This window comes from Peromyscus eremicus, chromosome 13, assembly GCF_949786415.1.
Source record: "Peromyscus eremicus chromosome 13, PerEre_H2_v1, whole genome shotgun sequence".
Taxonomy (NCBI): domain Eukaryota; kingdom Metazoa; phylum Chordata; class Mammalia; order Rodentia; family Cricetidae; genus Peromyscus; species Peromyscus eremicus.
The window spans coordinates 21,456,160-21,476,091 of record NC_081429.1 but is presented as its reverse complement, the minus strand read 5'-3'; the positions used below and the strand labels follow the sequence as shown (position 1 = coordinate 21,476,091).

Genomic DNA, 19,932 nt, shown 5'->3' with positions numbered 1-19,932 from the left:
ACCAAGGCCATGAAGACTGTGCTGGCTGTAAGGTGCTGGCTGCAATTTGTAGATGAGTAAATATCCATCTGTCTGTCTGAACCACTGAAGCATAAGCTGGTGGAGACTAACCTCATTTTGATGAGAAGGGGAAAGGTACCTGGGGCACAGCATGAAGACAGCCACTGTAGGCTATAGATAGCCTGCTGTGATTGGTCCATTTCTCACTCTGACCTCACAAGGAGCAACTGTGAGGGATGAGGGTCCTGTATATAAGGCCGTGGGCTGGGCTGCAGCTCTGTCCCTACAGACCAGGGAGCTGATTTAGGTGACCTGTGGGACTTTCCTAGCTATCTGGTTAGTTGTTGAGCTGAGACTTCACCACCACCTGTCTGCACAGGAGCACAGTGACCACCTAGCCTCATGGACTGCCACCCCAACACGAAGAGCCTGAACAGCCAATATATGGTCCTATTTCCCATCGGCCACGGTGCATTTGGCTCTGTGCAACTGGCCTACCATCGCCTCACAGGCATCCCAGTGGCAGTAAAATTGATAGAAAACCTTGAGGAGGACCTCCAGTTCATCATATCTGAGATGGTGGCCCTCGAAAAACTGCACCACCCCAACATCATTCGCCTCTTCCAGGTGCTGGTAACACCAGAGCGAATCTGCTTCATCACGGAGTTTGCCCCGGGAGGAGACTTGTTCCAAAAAGTGACGGAGGAGGGCAGGCTGCAGGAGGAAGAGGCACAGAAAATATTCGGGCAGATCCTGTCAGCCGTCAAGTATTGCCATGACCTTGACATCGTCCATCGAGACCTGAAGCCCGAAAATATCCTCTTAGACGAAGAGGGAAACGTGAAGCTGGCAGACTTTGGTCTTTCCACCAGTTGTAGAGCTGGAACTCTACTGCAAGAGCAATGTGGGACCAAGACCTTCAATGCCCCAGAACAGGTACTGGGATTGGGCTATGATGGGAAGAAGACGGATGTGTGGAGTCTGGGTGTGCTGCTCTACTTTATCACTACCGGGAACCACCCCTTCCAAGGAGACACCATGGAAGAGATCCAGGGGAAGATCGTCACAGGCACCTATGACATTCCAGCTCACATCTCTGGGCAACTGGAAAATTTAATTCACCAAATATTGACGGTTGCCCCAGAGAGGAGGCCCTCCATTGAAGACCTTCAGCAACATCCATGGGTCATGAACTGGAAAGAATATATCCCAAGTGAAACCTTCGTGGATCCAAAGGTCCTAGACACACTCTCTGACCTCGGCTTTAATACGAATGACGTTTTGGAATCCCTCCAAAAAAATACATACGATGAGTTTATGGGGACATACCTCACCATCAAAGAACAGGCACGCAAGGGGCTGCCGCTTGAGCTCGGCTGCACCACCTGAGCCAAGCCTGTGGACGCTGGAGCTGCTCCTCCTGCATCCCTAGCATATCCCTCTGTCTCTGGTCTTCCCCAAAAACGGAGGGCCAGTGAGCCCATCTTTGGCCTCCTGAACACCCAGACCTCACCACAGCACCTGCCTGTTGTGCCAACAGCACCAGGGCAGAAGGTGGCCAGAAGTGCCTCCATGCCTGTACATTGTCCCCAGAACAAGAGCCCCACTATTAGCTCTGCCACCCTATCCAGAGGCGAGACTTCTCCAAGTGTCTGCAGCAGCATATCAGAAGAGGAAACCATCCCGTCCCCTGGGACTGACTCTGACATGGAAAATGCACTGAACCCTCAGAACATCGGGTACATCCAGAGACTGTGCAAGAGAATCAGGGCTTGCCTCTCAAGATTATGCTGATTCTCGGGGGATCGAAAGACACAAGTCCAGCCCATGTTCAACAACAAAGTGGCTCCCCTGAAAGAGACAGGATGAAAAGCCCAAGGAATTGGGCATGCAGGTTTGAAAGTGCATATGTGCTTTGCATTTTATTTCCTCTGCCTTTTCATCGAAATATCAGAAAGGTATATATTTGTTTTGTGGGGTCCATGGGATGTTCAGATGTATTTCTACACCAGCTGGATTAAACCCTGCCACTTAGCATACCTCCTCAGGAAGATATCCTGCTGGAACATACTCAGGTCGTGTCCAATGTAACTGAACTAGCAGTAGACAACAAAAGACTGTGATCGGAGTGGGGTGGGTGGGGGGTGTTGTGATGTGGAGCTGTTGTCCACAGGGAACAGATGTTCATATACAAGACTTTGCTTGGAGATCTAGGGCCTGGCAGAGTAACTATGGTCAAAGGTCAAAGGGCCATTTCAATGTCTCCCTACAGTTCAACTGGACAGGCAGAGTGTGTCAAGTCCTGTGAGGCCTGATGTCACATTGAAGAGGCCAACTGTGGGAGCCTGAGCTGGATCCCAGTTCCTGCATACCCTGAGCACCCAGTCTAGACGAGATGTCTGCAATATCACAGGACTCTCCACTGTGGCATTCCAGGAGAATGCCCTCAAAGGACAGAGGTTGATTACAAAACATCCATCAATTTCCAATCTTCAGTCTTTCACATCTGAGGAGCCTGGAGGAGGGACTCTACTGATTTTTTCACGGCAGCCATGTGAGCTAGATCCTTGCATTTCCTGGGCATTTTGTTCTCAATTGTGGGATCTCTGACTACAAAGGCAAGCGGTTCCTTGTTGCTGAGGGTCATGCCTGACTAGAACAAGATGTGACTTGAAAAACAAGGTCAATTCTCTCACCTAAGCAAGGGATGGAGAAGGGATGTGAGGCCATTGTACGTAAGAAAGAAATGTCCTGATGGAATCTAATGTCATGATCTAGTTCCTGGCAGAGGGACTATGGTCAAGGCTCAAAGGGGCCACCTGGAGATTTCCCTGCAGTTCAGATGGACACACAAGTGTACTGAGCTCTGAATTGTATTCTGATAGCACAGAGTGGGGCATCAGCCAGGTCTGGTCACAAGTATCTGCAGATGAAAGTCTGGATGCTTAGTATCACCTGCTAGATGTCCAGTCCATGGGACACCGGGCAACCCAAGAAGTCATTGTGATTGCAGTGCTACAGGAGTCTCCACAGGGAACTAACTCCATTCTCAAGAGCAGTGGATACTGGGATAGCCATCCAAAGCATCTGATGATCAGGCAAGAAGCGCTGAGGATGTCTTCAAGCCCTACATGCCAAGAAGAAAACAAACTCATTCTCATGGGGCATTAACGCTGGCCCCCTTTCCCTTCCCTTCCTCTATGTACTCTATGTCCAATCACCCAGAAGACATTTCCTTCTGACAGTCACAGTAGAACCCTGCTCCAGATTTTCGGGAACACAGTTGGGATGGGGATCTGGACCTCTCTGTCCTTCCATGTCTGTATGGACATTTAGGATGTGTGCAGTCTCCGGATGGTCCCGTGCCAGCTGCAGGCTGGGCTGAGCTGGAGCTTTGTCATCATCTAATGCAGAAGCCCTTGTACCAATATGTGATCCTGTTGACAAGGCTGTTCTGCCCCTCAAGCCAATGGGCTGATTCACCTGTCCCCATATAAAGACAGCCCAGCATGCCCTTACCGGGTGCTACCGTCACTATGGAGACACTAAGACAAGAAGGACTGTGACAGTACGAAGTGGGATGGGAAGACATTGTGAGGCCCAGCTGTACCTGGGAACTAGACAGCGAAACCACCGATCCCCTCTTCAGACCTGCATTCTATACTACTGTCCTTGTACCAAAGCTCTGTCACGGAGAAGGCAACAATTTCTCCCTGAATCTCCTTCAGCCTATATTCTGAGTCTTCTAGATGGGAAGAACCTGGAGGAGGGTCTCTCCAGATGTGTCAGAGGGTGGCCCTGTGAGCTGGGTCACTGCATCTGTTGGGATTTTGTTCCAGGTGTGGGATATGTGACAGAGCTAGGCTTACAGCTCTAGCCATGCAGCCTGTTCCTCACTTCCTGGCATGTGCCTGCTCTAGTCTCCCTGTAGCATCATGGGAGCGGTTCTTCCTCCACAGCCCTGATCCCATTCTTACCGACAAGGAATGAGAGAGAAGACTGGGTCTTAGGTTTGAGCCCAGCTTCTGGGTTGCCTTTGTGCAATGATCTGAGCTGTTCTTTTGTCAGTTGACACTCGATGGACACGGCCATGTGCCAGGCCCTCAGTAGGGGCTGGATCCCAGGATCGGTAGTCTGGTGGTCAAGCCGTCCACAGGGAGCTGGCACTCTGGTAGTGTCCAGGAAAATCAGGAAGACAAAGGTCCTGAGGTAAGTCCACATGAAAACAGGTAAACAGAGTCACGGATCTCAGAGGGTACATGGAAGGACAGGGAGTTGGAGGAGACTGTCTTGTGTGAAGGTCACAGCTGGGCAGAGCCCCGGAGGATACAATGGATGAGACAGAGGGCCTTGAGAGAAGCCAGGTGGCACCCTGCCAGCCTGGATGGCTGCATCTGATGTCTCTCTGTCATAGTGAAGTGTTTATGGGCACTGAAAATACATTTCTTGCAATTGAACTTTTGATGAAATGGTGTTCTGGAATCTCTCCTGGCTCTCAGGCCCTGGGAGTGTTGGCAGTTCCAACAGGGCCAAAGAACTGTAGTACGTGCTGCTCTTTTGCTGGTGATAGGAAAGGCAGGTGAGGGGACAGAACAGTGGGAAAGACAAGAGCCCGACGTCATTCTGAGAGGGTAACTGTCGTGGACTCCCAGCATTAAGATGCCATGTTCCTTCTGTGGGACCCCACCATTCTTCACATATACCTGTAGGAGTTTCAGAGCCACTGATCATTCCAAGTAAAACATGTCACCAGGCAGCTCTCCTGGACCTGGGTGATCCCTCAGCCCCTAATGCTGTTTTCTGTTCCAACCAGACCCTCAGTCACCTTGAGGAGACCCGTCACTGTCCAGGATTTTCTTTCTACTCCGAAAAGAAGGCACTGAGTGGGGCAGGTGGGATGCATCACAAATCCTCTCTGCTCTGACCTGCTGTCACTGTCTTCTTTGTGGATGTCACCAGAAACAGCAGAGCAGTCAAGCATCATGAGGTGTCCCTAATGGAGACGTCCCAGGCTCAAGTCACAGTCAACTGTGCACCAAGGTCCTTCCGTGTAGGTGGCTGGGCAGTCTGAACACAAAGTCTTGCTGTGTCCGTGAGGGCCCGGGCCCTGGGACTCTCTAACTTCCTGCTGCAGTTGTTGCTGTGTCTGATGCTCCTGCTGCCAAAACCTACGTCATGGATTTGAAAACATGAGTTTCCAACCTCAAACCTGGACAGTTCTACGTCAGAGAGGACAATGTCTAGATTTGAAATGGAAGACCAGGTAAGGAATATGGGAAGGTGCCATGAGGCTTTCTCACCCCCATTCCCCATGTTATATCTGCCAGAGTCTAAACAGACATTAGTTGTAGGAATGAATAATCCCCTGGTATACTGATGGGGAGTGAGGGATCCCTGGGTGGATGTCTCATGCAGAGTCCATTCAGATCCCTCTGGGGGGTCCTGTTCCTCTTCATTCTTTGAACATCAGGGGGTGTAGACTCTCTCACACTCATTGTCACTTTGCACAGCTGCTCACCTCTTCACTAACATGCTCCCAGTTGGTTTTAACTTGTAGATTCCAGCCTCCATTTCTACAGGGAAGGTTTAGTGTGGTCAAACAGGGAATCCCACTAAAACAGTTCAGTGAGTATCTGGACTTCCCTGATGCCTAGAGCCTGCACCGGACAGGGCACCTGGATCTACACCAGCTGTTTCTCTCCCCAGCAAAGACCTCGTGATCATTCACTAGCTTGGGAATTCAGCGTTCTCGGGTTCCATCTTCAGTTACCTTGTCCTTTCTGAATGGCCATTGCCTAACCCTAGTGTGGGCCTTCATTAGCCAGGAACATGGGGACAGCCTATAATGATGTCTCCTGTGCACTCTCTCTGCTGTGCTCTCCCTCTGAGCACTTTGTCCCCTGTGACTCTCTGTGTGGGCGATTCATCTGTGTTCCCACATCTTCCTTCAGGAAGTCTCTGTTCAGTGTCAGGGCCTCAGGAAGGCATGGGCTGGCTTATGTTCAAGGTACTTGGACTCCTGTCCTTCTCATCCTATGGTTTTCTATCCTCTCCCTCCTCCCTTACAACTCCTGGTGCATGTGTCCACCTTTCCGGCCATGATCTCTGTCTGCAGGACAGGAGGTCCCAGTTCCTAAGTCAGACAGCCTCATCTGCATCATCACAACCATCTGTAGCAGGGAGGTAAACAGGGTGTGGCCCTCTCTCTTCCCCTGCATGCCACTGTCCAGAGTGACATAGTTCATTCCTTTCAATGCCTAGACCTAGAATTCCTCTGAAGATGGGGTTTGGCAAAGGGCCAACTGAGCAGAGGTCCTGTCTTTTCAGGTCCACCGGTTATTCCTAAATGTGAGAAATCTGGGGATCTGTTTTTTTTCACATCGGGTGCTTCAAGAGAATACACAAGAGAATCATGGTTTGTCTATAAAAAAATGTGCTACTTCAATCACAAAAGCCCATCCTATGTTTAACAACAAAGCGATTCCCATGAAAGAGGCAGGGTGCAGAGAAGAGTGAGGAATTGGGCATGCAGGTATGAGAGGGTACATGTGCGCTTTGCATTTTATTTTCTCTGCCTTTTCATCCGAAAAATAAGAAATGTGTATGCTTGTTTTGTGGGGACCAATGGGGTGTTCAGATGTATTTCTACACCAGCTGGCTTAAACCCTGCCACTTAGCATACCTCCTCAGGAAGATATCCTGCTGGAACATACTCAGGTGGTGTCCGATGTAACGGAACTAGCAGTAGACAACAAAAGACTGTGATCCGATTGGGGAGGGTGGGGGGTGTTGTGATGTGGAGCTGTTGTCCACAGGGAACAGATGTTCATATACAAGACTCTTCTTGGGGATCTAGGGCCTGGCAGAATGACTATGGTCAAAGCCCAAAGGGCCATTTCAATGTCTCCCTACAGTTCAACTGGACAGGCAGAGTGTGTCAAGACCTGTGAGGCCTGATGTCACATTGAAGAAGTCAACTGTGGGAGCCTGAGCTGGATCCCAGTTCCTGCATACCCTGAGCACCCAGTCTAGACGAGATGTCTGCAATATCACAGGACTCTCCACTGTGGCATTCCAGGAGAATGCCCTCAAAGGGCAGTGGTTGCTTACAAAACATCCATCAGCTTTCCAACCCTCGATCATTCACATCTGAGGAGCCTGGATGAGGGGACTCTACTGACTTTTTCATGGCAGCCATGTGAGCTAGATCCTTGCATTTCCTGGGCATTGTGTTCTCAATTGTGGGGTCTCTGACTTGAAAGGCAGGTGGTTCATTGTTGCTGAGGGTCATGCCTGACTAGGACAAGACTTGACTGGAAAAAGAAGGTCAATACTCTGACTTAAGCAAGGGATAGAGAAGGGATGTGAGGCCATTGTGCATAGGGAACAAATGTCCTGATGGAATCTAATGTGATGATCTGCTGCCTGGCAGAGGGACAATGGTCAAGGCTCTAAGGAGCCTCCTGGAGATTTCCCTGCAGTTCAGATGGACACACAAGTGTACTGTGCTCTGAATTGTATTCTGATTGCACAGAGTGGGGCATCAGCCAGGTCTTGTCACAAGTATCTGCAGATGAACGTCTGGATGCTTAGTATCTCCTGCTGCATGTCCAATCCATGGGACACCGGCGCGCCAAGAAGTCATTGTGATTGCAGTGCTACAGGAGTCTCCACAGGGAACTAAGTCCATTCTCAAGAGCAGAGGATACTGGGAATGGAAAGCATCTGATGATCAGGCAAGAAGCACTGAGGATGTCTTCGAGCCCTACATGCCAAGAAGAAAACAAACTCATTCTCAAGGGGCACTAATGCTGGACCTATTTCCCCTCCCTTCCTCCATGTACTCTATGTTCTATCCAGAAAACATTTCCTTCTGACAGTCACAGTAGAACCCTGCTCCAGAGTTTCGAGAACACAGTTGGGATGGGGATCTGGACCTCTCTGTCCTTCCATGTCTGTATGGACATTTAGGATGTGTGCAGTCTCAGGATGGTCCTGTGCCAGCTGCAGGCTGGGCTGAGCTGGGGCTTTGCCACCATCTAATGCAGAAGCCCTTGTACCAATATGTGATCCTGTTGACAAGGCTGTTCTGCCCCTCAAGCCAATGGGCTGATTCACCTGTCCCCATATAAAGACAGCCCAGCATGCCCTTACCGGGTGCTACCGTCACTATGGAGACACTAAGACAAGAAGGACTGTGACAGTACGAAGTGGGATGGGAAGACATTGTGAGGCCCAGCTGTACCTGAGAACTAGACAGCGAAACCACCTCTTCAGACCTGCTTTCTATACTGGTGTCCTTGTACCGAAGCTCTGTCACGGAGAAGGCAACAATTACTCTCAGAATCTCCTTCAGCCTTCATTCTGAGTCTTCTAGATGTGAAGAATCTGAAGCAGGGTCTCTCCAGATTTGTCAGAGGGTGTCCTTGTGATCTGGGTCACTGCATCTCTTGGGATTTTGTTCCAGGTGTGGGATGTCTGACAGAACTGGGCTCACAGCTCTAGCCATGCAACCTGTTCCTCACTTCCTAGCATGTGCCTGCTCCGGTCTCCCTGTAGCATCATGGGAGCGGTTCTTCCTCCACAGCCCTCACCCCATTCTTACCTACAAGGAATGAGAGAGAAGACTGGGTCTTAGGTTTGAGCCCAGCTTCTGGGCTGCCTTTGTGCAATGATCTGAGCTGTTCTTTTGTCAGTTGACACTCAATGGACACGGCCATGTGCCAGGCCCTCAGTAGGGGTTGGATCCCAGGATCGGTAGTCTGGTGTCCAAGCCTTCCACAGGGAGCTGGCCGAGTCCAGGACAATCAGGAAGACAAAGGTGCTGAGGTAAGTCCACATAAAAACAGTTAAACAGAGTCACAGACCTCAGAGTGTGCATGGAAGTACAGGGAGTTGGAGGAGACTGTCTTGTGTGAAGTTCACAGCTGGGCAGAGCCCAGGAGGATAGAAGGGAATCAGACAGAGGGACATGAGAGCAGCCATGTGGCACCTGAGTAGAGGTCCTGTCTTTTCAGGTCTACCCTTTCTTCCTACTTGTGAGAAATCTGGGGATCTGTGCCTGTCACCTGGGATGCTGCTGCTGACTTCTCTCAGTGGAACACTAGTGTGAGAGCAGCATGGAGATCCTTCCACCCTCTCTTCTCATTATAACTGCTCCTCCTCGGAAGGTCGATTTTGGTTCAATGCTCAGGGCTTCCGAAAGCGCTCCTTTGCTGTCATCTGACATTTTGCATGCACTGACAGAGATTCCCTCACCTCCTTGCCGGAACTCCATAGAGGATTCTTACATTGTACTTGGAGGTCTGAGAATCAGCGTGATTCAGGCAGTGTGCACTGGATTCCTCATTCCAAGAATGAGTGGAGACCGGAGCTCAAAGATGCTGTCGGACTAAGAGAACCATCAGACATCTGCCACCTGTTTTCCCTGGGGGGTCAGTGTGATTATCTGGAACAAGACTGTTCAGGTTCATTTCCACTGGGGTGATTTTGACTTACACTTCGGGATTGTAGTCCATTACACAGGGAACTCAGGGCACAAATGCATAGCGGCTAGTCATATCATAGCCACAGTCAAGAGCAGACAGAAATAAATGCACACAGTTGAGCTTGCTTGCTTATGTCCACTAGAGATCCCCGCTCTTGTGCAGTCTGGAACCCAAGTCCAGGGAATGGCCCAGCCCTGAAGAGTTGGGTCTGCCTATATCAATTAAGACAATGCAATAGCTCTTTTACAAACATGCTCACAGGTGACCCTCTTGAAGATGATTCCTTAGTGAGGAGTGGAGTCCCAGGTTACTCTGGGCTGCACAAGTTGTCAGCTCAAACCAAGCAGCACAATTGCTCCCAGTGCTCACCACAGCTCCCAGCACTGAACTGTCAGCTCCATGACCAAAGGCTTCAGCCTCTTTGCTTTGCCTGGGTTCAAACTGACACCCAGCAGCACATCCTCCCTTGTCCTCTCAGCTTCTCCCCCTGGATAACTGACCTTGTCTGTACTCAGCAGACAACACTGGGATGTCTCCACTGTGTCCCGGCCCAATGCTTCCTAGACATAGGTTATTTCCCAGAAGACGATGCTGCCTCCAGGTTGAATCTTTCTTCTCTTTCCAGCTCTGCCAGGCTCATCTCAAGTTGTGACACCCCTCCTTCCATGAACGGTAGCGACTTTCAGTCCTTGTTCCGACTACTAGCCTAGGCTTGAGCAGAGTCAGTCGATTTCGGCTCCATCGTGGTATGTATGTTGCCTGCAAACCTTAGCCTTTTATAGACAGATGGTCTATCTCTGACAGCCTAGGACACCTTGTCAAGCATTTAAAATTATTCATATCTTGTTTCATTGTCTATTTATTTGACTATTTATTTATTGTCTATTTATTTCCTCCTCTCACCCTGTCTCCTCTCCTTTCCTCTTTGTTGTGTGTGTGTGTGTGTGTGTGTGTGTGTGTAGCACCTATGTTCTGTGCCTAGGATCTGGAGGTTACAGGATAACCCTATGAAGTCATTCTCTCCAACCACTTTGAAGGACACAGGGATTGAACACTGTTGCTTACTCCTCCAAATGTTTTTGCAGGTGGGGAACCTAATGGACAAGAAGCAGTGTCAGAACTTGTTGGAGAAGTCTATGACTGCTCTGGGGAAATGGGAGCCTTGACCTTGGCCCACACTTGTGCTGTTCTCCTTCTTTGGATGCCAGTCAGGACAACGAGATCTCTGTCCCTCAGAATTGCCTTGGTTGTTGATTTAGGGAATCTCCAACATCTCAGCTTAGTTCTCTGGCTTTAGATCTTATTGAATCTTAGCATTCTAGATGATTTACCCCTGTTCTTTATGCCCAGTTTACTTTACCAAACTTAATGTGGCTGTAACAGTAAGTATGTAACATTTTAGGACATGGCTACCCCCATTGGCATACTCAGAGCCTTTGCCCAAGGGTGCTCTCTGTGAGGAGAGCAAGCCAGGAACTTTTATCCCTACTCAGGGATGAGAACAAACTAAATTTCAGAGCATGACTGCCACAGTGTGGTCCCTGAGCCTGGAAGCTCCTGGCTCCACTGTTCAAGCTTCTTTGTTTATTCTGTGTTGGGACACCTTGGTAGTGTCAACAGACCCTTCTATAGAAACTGGAGTCCAGAAAGCCCAGGGCAGGCTTTCCAGCAGGATCTTGACCCATGTTGGCTCTCCTGGTTTTCATCCCTGCCTTCATCAATAACATACTCATATCTGTCCTTAGAGCTCTTCTGCTCCTGTGCACTGCACTCAGTGAGGAGGTTGGGAACAAGTGTAAAATGAATGAAATACAGGCTCTGGATTCTATCAGAAACCTGCATCACACCCCTGAAGCTCTGAGAAGCCGACAACCAGTTCAAGAACAAATATTCTCTGAGGACATGAAGACAAGGTAGAGAGTGGGTACCCCAAAGAAGTGGGTCAGAGGTCTCCCTCCCTGCCTTACTCAAATCCTCTTTTGTAGGGAACACTAACAAATCCATATAGTCCTATCTCCCGGAAGACAGGTCAAGCTGTTCCTGTCAGAAGGGTGGGTGATATGAGCCACTCAGAACTTCACTATGAAACAGAAAGCCAAGACTCAGATTACTTTTCCCACAGTCTTCCTCAGGCTGGTCTTAGAACTGAAGATCACCCAGGACATCCTCTTTTAGCTAAGGTAGGAAGGCCAACTCAGAGGCTCTTAGCTTCTGATGCTAGCACAATGGGGTTCTGAATAGCTATGAGGGGAGAGAGCTGACAGTGCAGCTGTGTCCTGGGGCACATGCCTGGCATAAGTGAGGCCCTGAGGAAATGTCTGTAATCTCTCAAAGGGAAGTTCCCACGTAGTCTCAGGTCCCAGGGTCTGTAGCAGAGACTTTGGCTGCAACCAAATCCTGCCCCTTCCTGAATCGAAGCAGAGGAGGGGTGGATTGAGAGTGGGGGACAAACAGGATGAAGGGGAGAGACGGGGAGGAGAGGAGGGAGGGGAAACTGTGGCCAGGACATAAAATAAATAAATTTTTAAGATGCATACATACTAAAAACAATCCTAAAGCAAATGACCAGCAGGAACCGTCTCTCTGCTGTCCCTGGTAAGGGGCTGAAAAGTAAGGGTGAAAAACCCTTACTTTGCATACCTAAGCACAAGAGGAGACTCCATTTCCACCTCAGATCTTTCTGCCTCCCTCCTGCCAGCCTTTCTTAGGACCTGCTTTGGGAATGTGATCCAAGGTCCATGGGTTAAGGTTAGGATGGTAGAAACATGGCTGCATATGCCCAACCCAAATCCTCTTGCTGGAGCTCTTGTGTGGGATGGTCGCCTCAGTCCTTTCTTACCTTGTGCCACCCAGGTGTTCCTGGAATCATAATCCAATGCTTCTAAACTTTCAGTATGAAGAACAGGGTACTTAGTGTGTTCGGGACTGCCTGGGAAGGGATGCCCATGGGAGGAAGAAATCTGACCACCAGGTGGAAGGCACTCAAGTGACCCCAGGTAGCTTGAGCCATCTTTATTTATACTTCAACAGAGATTTTCTCCCAGGATACATGAACAGTTTTATTACTGTCTCTACTTTTTGACTTTTAAGGAAACATCACATTTTAAGAAAGACATTGTGGTCGTTATATAAGCCCTCATTGCTCCACTTTATGATTCCCCAAACACACTTTCCCAACCCCCACACGACTTCATTCTAGACATGGAGTTCAGCATTTTTGCAGGCTTAACTAAATATCCAGCCACACATATCCTGCTCCAACAGTACTCAGAGCAGCTACTTGTAGTTCCAAATTAAAAACTAATAGACATGGGTACAATGCTTTAAGGACAACAGTATCCAAGCTCCAACAAGTATTTCATGTCTGTAAGATATGCTTTGAAATAGTTCCCTTTTCTACAAGAGGGTCCCATGTGTCAGTCTCTGTAAAGGCAGACTTTGGTAAGGCACTCTTTTCCTGTACTACCACACCACTTTTCTTTCACCAATATAAGCTCCTGTGTATGGTGGAGATGGAAGCACTCATCCCACATTTTCATTGCATTTTTTCCTCCTGGAGCATACCAGATCCTACCATTGGCTCTATATGCTTGGTGTCCAGGGAACTTACTTTCAGCAGTTGTCACTGTGTGTGTTTCTGAGGCTTTTTCCCTAGTCTGTGGTAATCATGCCTTACTCTCCTTTCCAGAACGGTAAAATTAAAAACCATCGAAGAATCAACAGTACAATGAGAGAGAAAAGAGCCTACAAGCTGCATGAATTCAGGCAAGTTCTGCAATCCTGAGGTCCACTGTTCTTTGCCAAGTGAGAGACCATCTCTACAGGCTTTGCCATGCAGAGACCCCTTGGACAGGCATTCATATGCTGATCAGAGACTAGGCTGCATGACTCCCTACACTGAACACTGTGCCTGTGTCTGAGACCGAGTTAAGATGCACTGTGTCCTTGTGAGAAAAAGGAAAACAAGGCTGAATAAGGCCTCTCCTGAGGGTGAGTACCTGGGCCACACCAACCAGTCAAGGCTCCCAGGAAAGAGCCGTTTTTATTAGCCCTACTGGACATGCCCCAGACCCAGGATCTCTCCTCAATCCTGACTTGCTTTTCAGAACAGGCTCCCCATCAGACATACCCATTTTAGTCATTCTCACCACTACCCCCTTGACACACAGTCCAGACCTCAGTCACCTTTCATATACCTCTCCCTTGTGTGACCCATCCAGACAGTTGCCATATCCAGTGTCCTAACATAGCTCTAGAGTGACCCAGCTCTCACTGCACAGCTAGGTGGCAGGCTTGGTTCTGCAGCCATTCTTTTCTCTTCCTTACACTTTCTTAGAAAGTCAGACCTAGGGAATGTTATCCCAGGATGACCCTCCCCTTGTAAGTCTTCACAGCGTCCAGGACCATGTCCTTGGCATTTGGAGGTGAGCTCCGGCACCAACTCCACCCATTGCACACAGCAGCTAAACCACATCCTTTATGGTAAACTTATAACATTTCACCTAACCACTTATAAGAACGTGTTTTGAGCCCATAAACTCCCTTTCTGACTTATTCCAGGCCTTATCTGGCCCCACCTCCTCTATTCACTCCCCTTTTGGGTAGGACATGAAGATGGCTATCACTGCTGCATGTACTTAGATTCATTCCCTCAGATTAGCCCCAAGGTTCCTCATTTGTAGAGTCTTCTCCAGGACTGTGGGAGAAATCTCCTCAGGGCAGGCCCCCAAGGAAATTTTGATATTTAATGGCACAGTATATCCTGGTGAGGAAGCAGGGTAAAGCAGTGAGAGAAACTGGTCACATTGTTTCCACATTCAAGAATCCCAGACAGCTGAATGTTGACGCTCTTGTTGGTTTCTCCATTTTTTTTTTTTTAACAGCTGGGGATGCAGCCTGAGGAAACATTCCACACAAAACATTGAGGAGGGTCTTACTACCTCAGACACACCTCTCCAGAAACACCCTCAGATATGTGCCCAGTTTTCTTTCTCTTAAACAAACAGAGTTCCTGCCACAGTACCTAGAATCCAGTCTCAACCTCAGATGTCATTATTCAGGGCCCTGCTGCCCACATTCCGGCTGTATTGACTGGTTCTCCAGGAAGAGGTGGATCTCTCTTGCTTGACTGCTGCTCCTTCCTTCTAATGATGCCAGCAGAATCATTAGACTCTCCATGTGACTATTTTAGAGTCCCTCTGAGTGATACCAGGGCATTTTTGGCTATGGAGAAATATCCCTCCCTCTGCAAGAGTGACCCCAGGTTACCTCTATATGGGACCCAGAAAAAATGCTCTACTCCCTCAGACATTCTGTCTCATTGCTGAGACCACCAGGGCAGGAGGACAACCCATGATCTGCTGAGCCATCTGCACCTGGCAAGGCCACCCTTTCTCTACTAAATAAAGGGCACTGGAGTCGCCATTGTTTAGTGTGTGTGTGTTTTCTCAGTTCTAACAAAGGTAGGCAAAGTACTCTGGTGTGGCGCAGGTAAGGCAGTCATATGAGGTAGTGGAGCTGACACATGGTGTACACAGACCCAGGACATGAAAAGAGATGAGACAAGATGAAGGGCAGTTGTCCAGCCACTCGGCCCTCTGTGGACAGCAGGAACTTCAGAGGTCCACTTGCCCAGGAGCCTCTCGGGCTGTCCCTGCTGGAGTGAATGAGGAAGGCCCTGTCCTGCACAGGTGCTGGTCTACAATTAACATCACATCTTTGTTGGCCACATTATACAACTGGATCATAGATTCACATGTTTGGACATAACTGGTCATGGTTGTCAGTGAAGCTTTCTGTATCCATTTTGCTTTCTTTGAATTCAGACAGGGAAAACTGGATCTGTATCTGCACTGGGGTCTGAGGGACCCCAGAGTCAATCTAACAAAAACATCCCTCTTGAAGGAGCACAGATTCCCAAAAGGAAGATGATTTTTTTATTTGGGAAGGGTTGATTTAGGATTTTTGGAACAGACAGGCGACTTAGTTATAAAGATTGTGAAGAACTCTTAACAGGGGGTATTCTTCGTATAGGGATTTCATTCCTGTCCTTGTAGATCCCTCCATGAGTGAGCCAATCATAGATAGAATGCAGGTGTCTAATCAGCACCTCGGGTGAAGCCCAGATTATCTCAGATAAGAGCAGTTGAATAAAGGGCATGTCTCACCGACTATGTCCATTCCTGTACACAGGGAATCACTCACTGACTCTCTCCCTTACTATACACAAGGCATGTCTCACCAACTCTCTCCCTTCCTTCCTGTACATAGGTTGTCTGTAACCAGCTCCCTTCCTTCCTGTACACAGGGCATTTTGCACCAGCTCCCTTCCCTACTGTACACAGGGCTTCTCTCAATAGCTTCCCACTTTTTTGCCTGAACAAAACGCCCAACTGGAACATAACTTCTCTCGGGGGCCCAGACATCTCAGACTCAACATCTTTAAGGAATAGTCTGATTAGATCCTTAGTATTATCATAAGAGAAAAAAGTCCTTGAGGGAAAAGTACTGACAGCTCCTATATGCTAATGTGAGCAGTGTGGTATCCACTTCTTGTTACATGGAGCAGTTATGAGTGAAAAAGAAAGAGCATGTAGGTCTGTGGTCTGGCTTGGGGATTCATCCCTGTGCTCTAGGTACTCAGTTTTTTGCCACCTAAGGGACACAGATGTACCTGTGATGTCTTAGTTTCCAGTTCTTGGGTTGAGATTTTCCCAGGACCTGTCACAAGAGGAGGAAGGTAGGAGCTCAACCTCACTTCTAGGCCAGAATCTTCAGAAAGAGAGCCTTGGGAGTAAGTATGTGGTGCATCTTACTATAGTTGTGGGCAAGATTCAGTAAAATTAGCCTACTCTGGCCTCTCAGGGACCCAGCAGGCACACAAACTCTATCTTGGAGGGAAAGAGAAGCATCTGTGCTACATTTTTGTCAGAAATGCCCCTTTTCCAAAGGTCACAGTATCTGCGTGTATACTGCCTGTCCCACATCATGATAGCATCTATTTTGACTTAATAACTGAATGGGCTGAGGAGGAATCTTGATGGCTACAGGAAGAAGAGGCCCAGAAACAATCTGAACAGACCACAACAGTGATCAAATACTGCCACAAAACAAAGCCTAAAGCACCCACTTGAATGCAGACAGCAAGGTTAGAGTTGGACACTAGGCCTGAGCCTTTCAATGCTCCATAACTCTTTCTCAGAAAAGGATCTGATGAGAATGATGGGTGGAGTCTGGGCAGGATGCTCCCTGCGTTATGAGCACTGACCACCTCCCCTGCTTAGGGAACACCACTCATAGACTGCAGGAACACATCCTTAAGAGTGACATCTGATATTCCAGGTCATGTCTCTGGGCAGTTAAAAACCCTCAGTCACCAACTTTAGGCAGTTTCACCACAGAAGTCACCCACTACAAGATATTCAGAAACACCCATGGTCCACCACACATGAACAAATTTCACAGACTCTTCCAAATGAGACCTGCCCAGGCCAGAACATCTTAGCTGTGCTCTGTGACCTTGGATGTGACTCAAACATCATCTGTGCATCAGTGCAGAAGAGAAATTCTGAGAAAAACACGGGGATATTTCTCACCCTGAAAGGATCTGCAGAACCTTAGGCTTATCTGAAGGACCTCTCAAAGATTGGGACCCTGGCCATAGACCCTCCAATGCCACACCAATACCTCCACTTCTGCTTTCCCCCAGAAAACAAGAGCCAGTGATCCTGCCCTTGACCTTTTAGGCATCTTTTCTCAGATTGGCACCTGCCTGAGGACATGTAATAGGGTAAAAGTGTTTTCATGCTTTTCATTTTCTTTTGTTGTACCAAGAAAGGCCACCAATTAGAGCCCAGCTGCCACGTGTTTAAAAAGACTGTCCTTTGCATGAGATTCAGCAAACTCTCAGAAGCAATGCCCTTGCCACCTGGGCAGCACCCTGATTTGCAAACTGTTTCCACACTGAAATAGTCATTGCAGAGGCAGAGGAAGAGAAGGAAGGCATGCCTTTCAGGATGCTTTTGCCACCTGCAGCTAAAAAGAAATGCATACTGGTATCTTCCCAGATTGAAATGAAAGGCCCTCACAGCTGTGTGATAGTCTTTAGAGACAGGCCTTCTGTAGGGAGGCAGGGACAGACTTTGTCCTGAGGGCAGGTCTTTCAGCATGTATTTAGGTCCAGCTAGAAAGAAGTCCCCATTATATGAGGACCCAGAATTGAGCAGCCTCTGCAGATCAGGAAGGGGCCTCTCCAGAAACCCACTCATTTGTTATCTGAAGAATATTAACTGAAAATGCTTTCTCCTCTATTACCTGAGCAATAGCTGAGGGACTGAAGCCCAGGACACATCAAGGAAAGGAAAGGGACCCAGCATAAAGCCGGGCCTCACTCAGAAGTAGCCTGACAGAGGGTAGAATACAATGTCTGACTCAGCAAAACTAGTTTTCCATGTGCTCACAGGGAATCCTCTGCCAGAAAAAGTCAGACTTCTCCCAAAAGACAGACAAATTATAGGTTCTCTTGAAATGACAATGTTCCAATGCTTAAATCCCAGGATTATCATCCAGTTGTCAAAGCTGATTGAAACAACACCTGAACAATTCTACTTTGTGACTGAGTAGGAACAGCCTGTTAGCTGCAGTCCACAATATCAACACCGTAGTTATTTGTCAGGAGACAAAGTGTAGATCCAGGTCCACACTGCAAGGGCACTGGGGAAATGCAAATGGAGAAAATGGATGGAACTGATCAAAGAGTCCTACAGCCTGCAGACCAAAGAGACCCAGAAACCTCATTTGTTGTGTGACCTCCATCGAGTCACTTAATGGGACCTCACCTCCTTAAATTGTAAATTACTGGTGCTTGCTCTTCCTCCTCTTGAGAGGTACGTTTAGAGAATGTCAAAGAGCTTATTCCAAATAACTCTTTAATATAAAAGTCAGTGTGTGTGTCTGAGTATCTGTGTCCATACTACAACACAGAGGTCCAAGTGCTCAGCCTGGAAGCCACAGTGACTCCATGTCATCCATCCCTCCCACTTGTCCCTCTTGTACTGATAGACAGCATTTCAGTGCAGGGTTCCAGGCCATTTTTTCAGACTGTGACCTCAGCTTCCTGAAATTTCTCTACCTTGCACTACTATGGGTTCAGCCTGAACCTAGGCTTAAACAATTGCCAGGAACTCAATTCAATGCAATTTTGCTTATGCCCTCAACTACAACGGCATGCTTGACCGGGGTATCATGCCTGTGTGTGCATATGGAGGCCCTTTCAGCCTGCCTGTTTTGCACAGCTGGACCCTCCCCAGGTCTAGAGAGGCCAGCCTGCAGGACAGGCTTTGGCTGCTTTGGTGAGGTTGACTAACTTTCCCAACCTCTTAGGTCCCCAGTTGTATGTGAAGACTGACTTCAAAATGTCTCAAGCATGGTTTGAGAGCTGTAGAATCCCAGTGGATTTAATCAAGGCAATAGATCACTCAAACATCATCATTGGAGTGTTGCAGGTGATAAAGAGAAACAATTCTTAGCTGCAAAATAGTGGTTCCAGCAGAAGGAAAGAACCCTCAAAGTGCAGAAGAGTCAGCATAGTGTTGTCCTTGCTTGGTGCTATGGGTGGCAACCATCTGGCCAAGTAAGTGCCATAGCCATGAACCAGGGCATTGAACACAGAGATTTGAAGCCAAAAAACATTCTTCTACAAGATGCAGGAACAACAAATTGGGTGACTTTGGAGACCAGGCTCTGGACCAGGAGAACCTGGGGACATTCTAGGCACATTCTTCTTCTCTTGAGAGACAGAGAGACAGACAGAGAGATAGGGAATATGAATGAATGTAGTTTTGAACATGTGATGAACGTCAGGTGGATATTTCAACTCAGTGTTTCCTCTTGCTTCAGCAGCATAACACCCAGGGGCTCATACCCCTCAGCCTGTACTGCATATAATCCACCGCAGAATACAGGGACGGGCAACAGTAAAGGCTTATGTAGTTGCCAGTCAACTGTGCATGGCTCTTGTGTCCTCAGCATGTGCAATGAGGAGCATTAGGGTGAAACTCTTAATTCGTGGCTGCTGCTTGGCATCAGGCTGCATTCACCCTTTTTTTCTGGAGGCTGTGTTTCCACATGTACCAGTACAGATTCCAGAACCTGGCCAGGCTACAAATGCCTACAAATGTCTACAAGTCTACTATATGCTGTTGTTTGTAGGTGGCACACTGGAGCTGGCTGGTTGAGTTGAGCTTCAGCCTTGCAGTCAAGCATACTTTAGAGGAACATGGAGAAGGCCCCCAGGGGTGCTTCATTCTTGAGGGCACTGTGGGATGTGATAACAGCACATAGAAGGGCAAGGCTCAAGTCCCACCCCATAGACATTTAGCCCAGGCTGAGATTAATGGAGGCCTGGTGTCCATCCAGACCTTCTCCCCACACAGCAAGGCTGTAT

The 19,932-nt window shown here is 48.4% G+C and overlaps 1 protein-coding gene and 1 long non-coding RNA gene across 5 annotated transcripts; both read left to right on the top strand.

Moving 5' to 3' along the window:
• The first annotated feature begins 297 nt into the window (after nt 1-297).
• On the top strand, nt 298-6,756 carry LOC131923468 (putative sperm motility kinase W). Its single transcript, XM_059278510.1, is given in 3 exon segments — nt 298-4,209; nt 4,814-5,263; nt 6,328-6,756. A coding segment is annotated over 1 exon segment (1,392 nt). The 5' UTR covers nt 298-402; the 3' UTR covers nt 1,795-4,209; nt 4,814-5,263; nt 6,328-6,756.
• A 1,546-nt stretch (nt 6,757-8,302) lies between these two features.
• Nucleotides 8,303-14,912, top strand: LOC131923147 (uncharacterized). Of its 4 annotated transcripts, XR_009382535.1 has the most exons (8): nt 9,371-9,467; nt 10,114-10,160; nt 10,574-10,734; nt 11,234-11,401; nt 11,474-11,668; nt 12,382-12,484; nt 13,177-13,478; nt 14,372-14,912. It is a non-coding gene; the product is annotated as an uncharacterized LOC131923147 (long non-coding RNA). The 4 variants fall into 4 exon arrangements; XR_009382534.1 differs by lacking the exon at nt 9,371-9,467 and adding an exon at nt 8,303-8,829 and having other exon boundaries at nt 10,114-10,734; XR_009382533.1 differs by having other exon boundaries at nt 10,114-10,734; nt 11,611-11,668.
• Nucleotides 14,913-19,932: the final 5,020 nt, after the last annotated feature.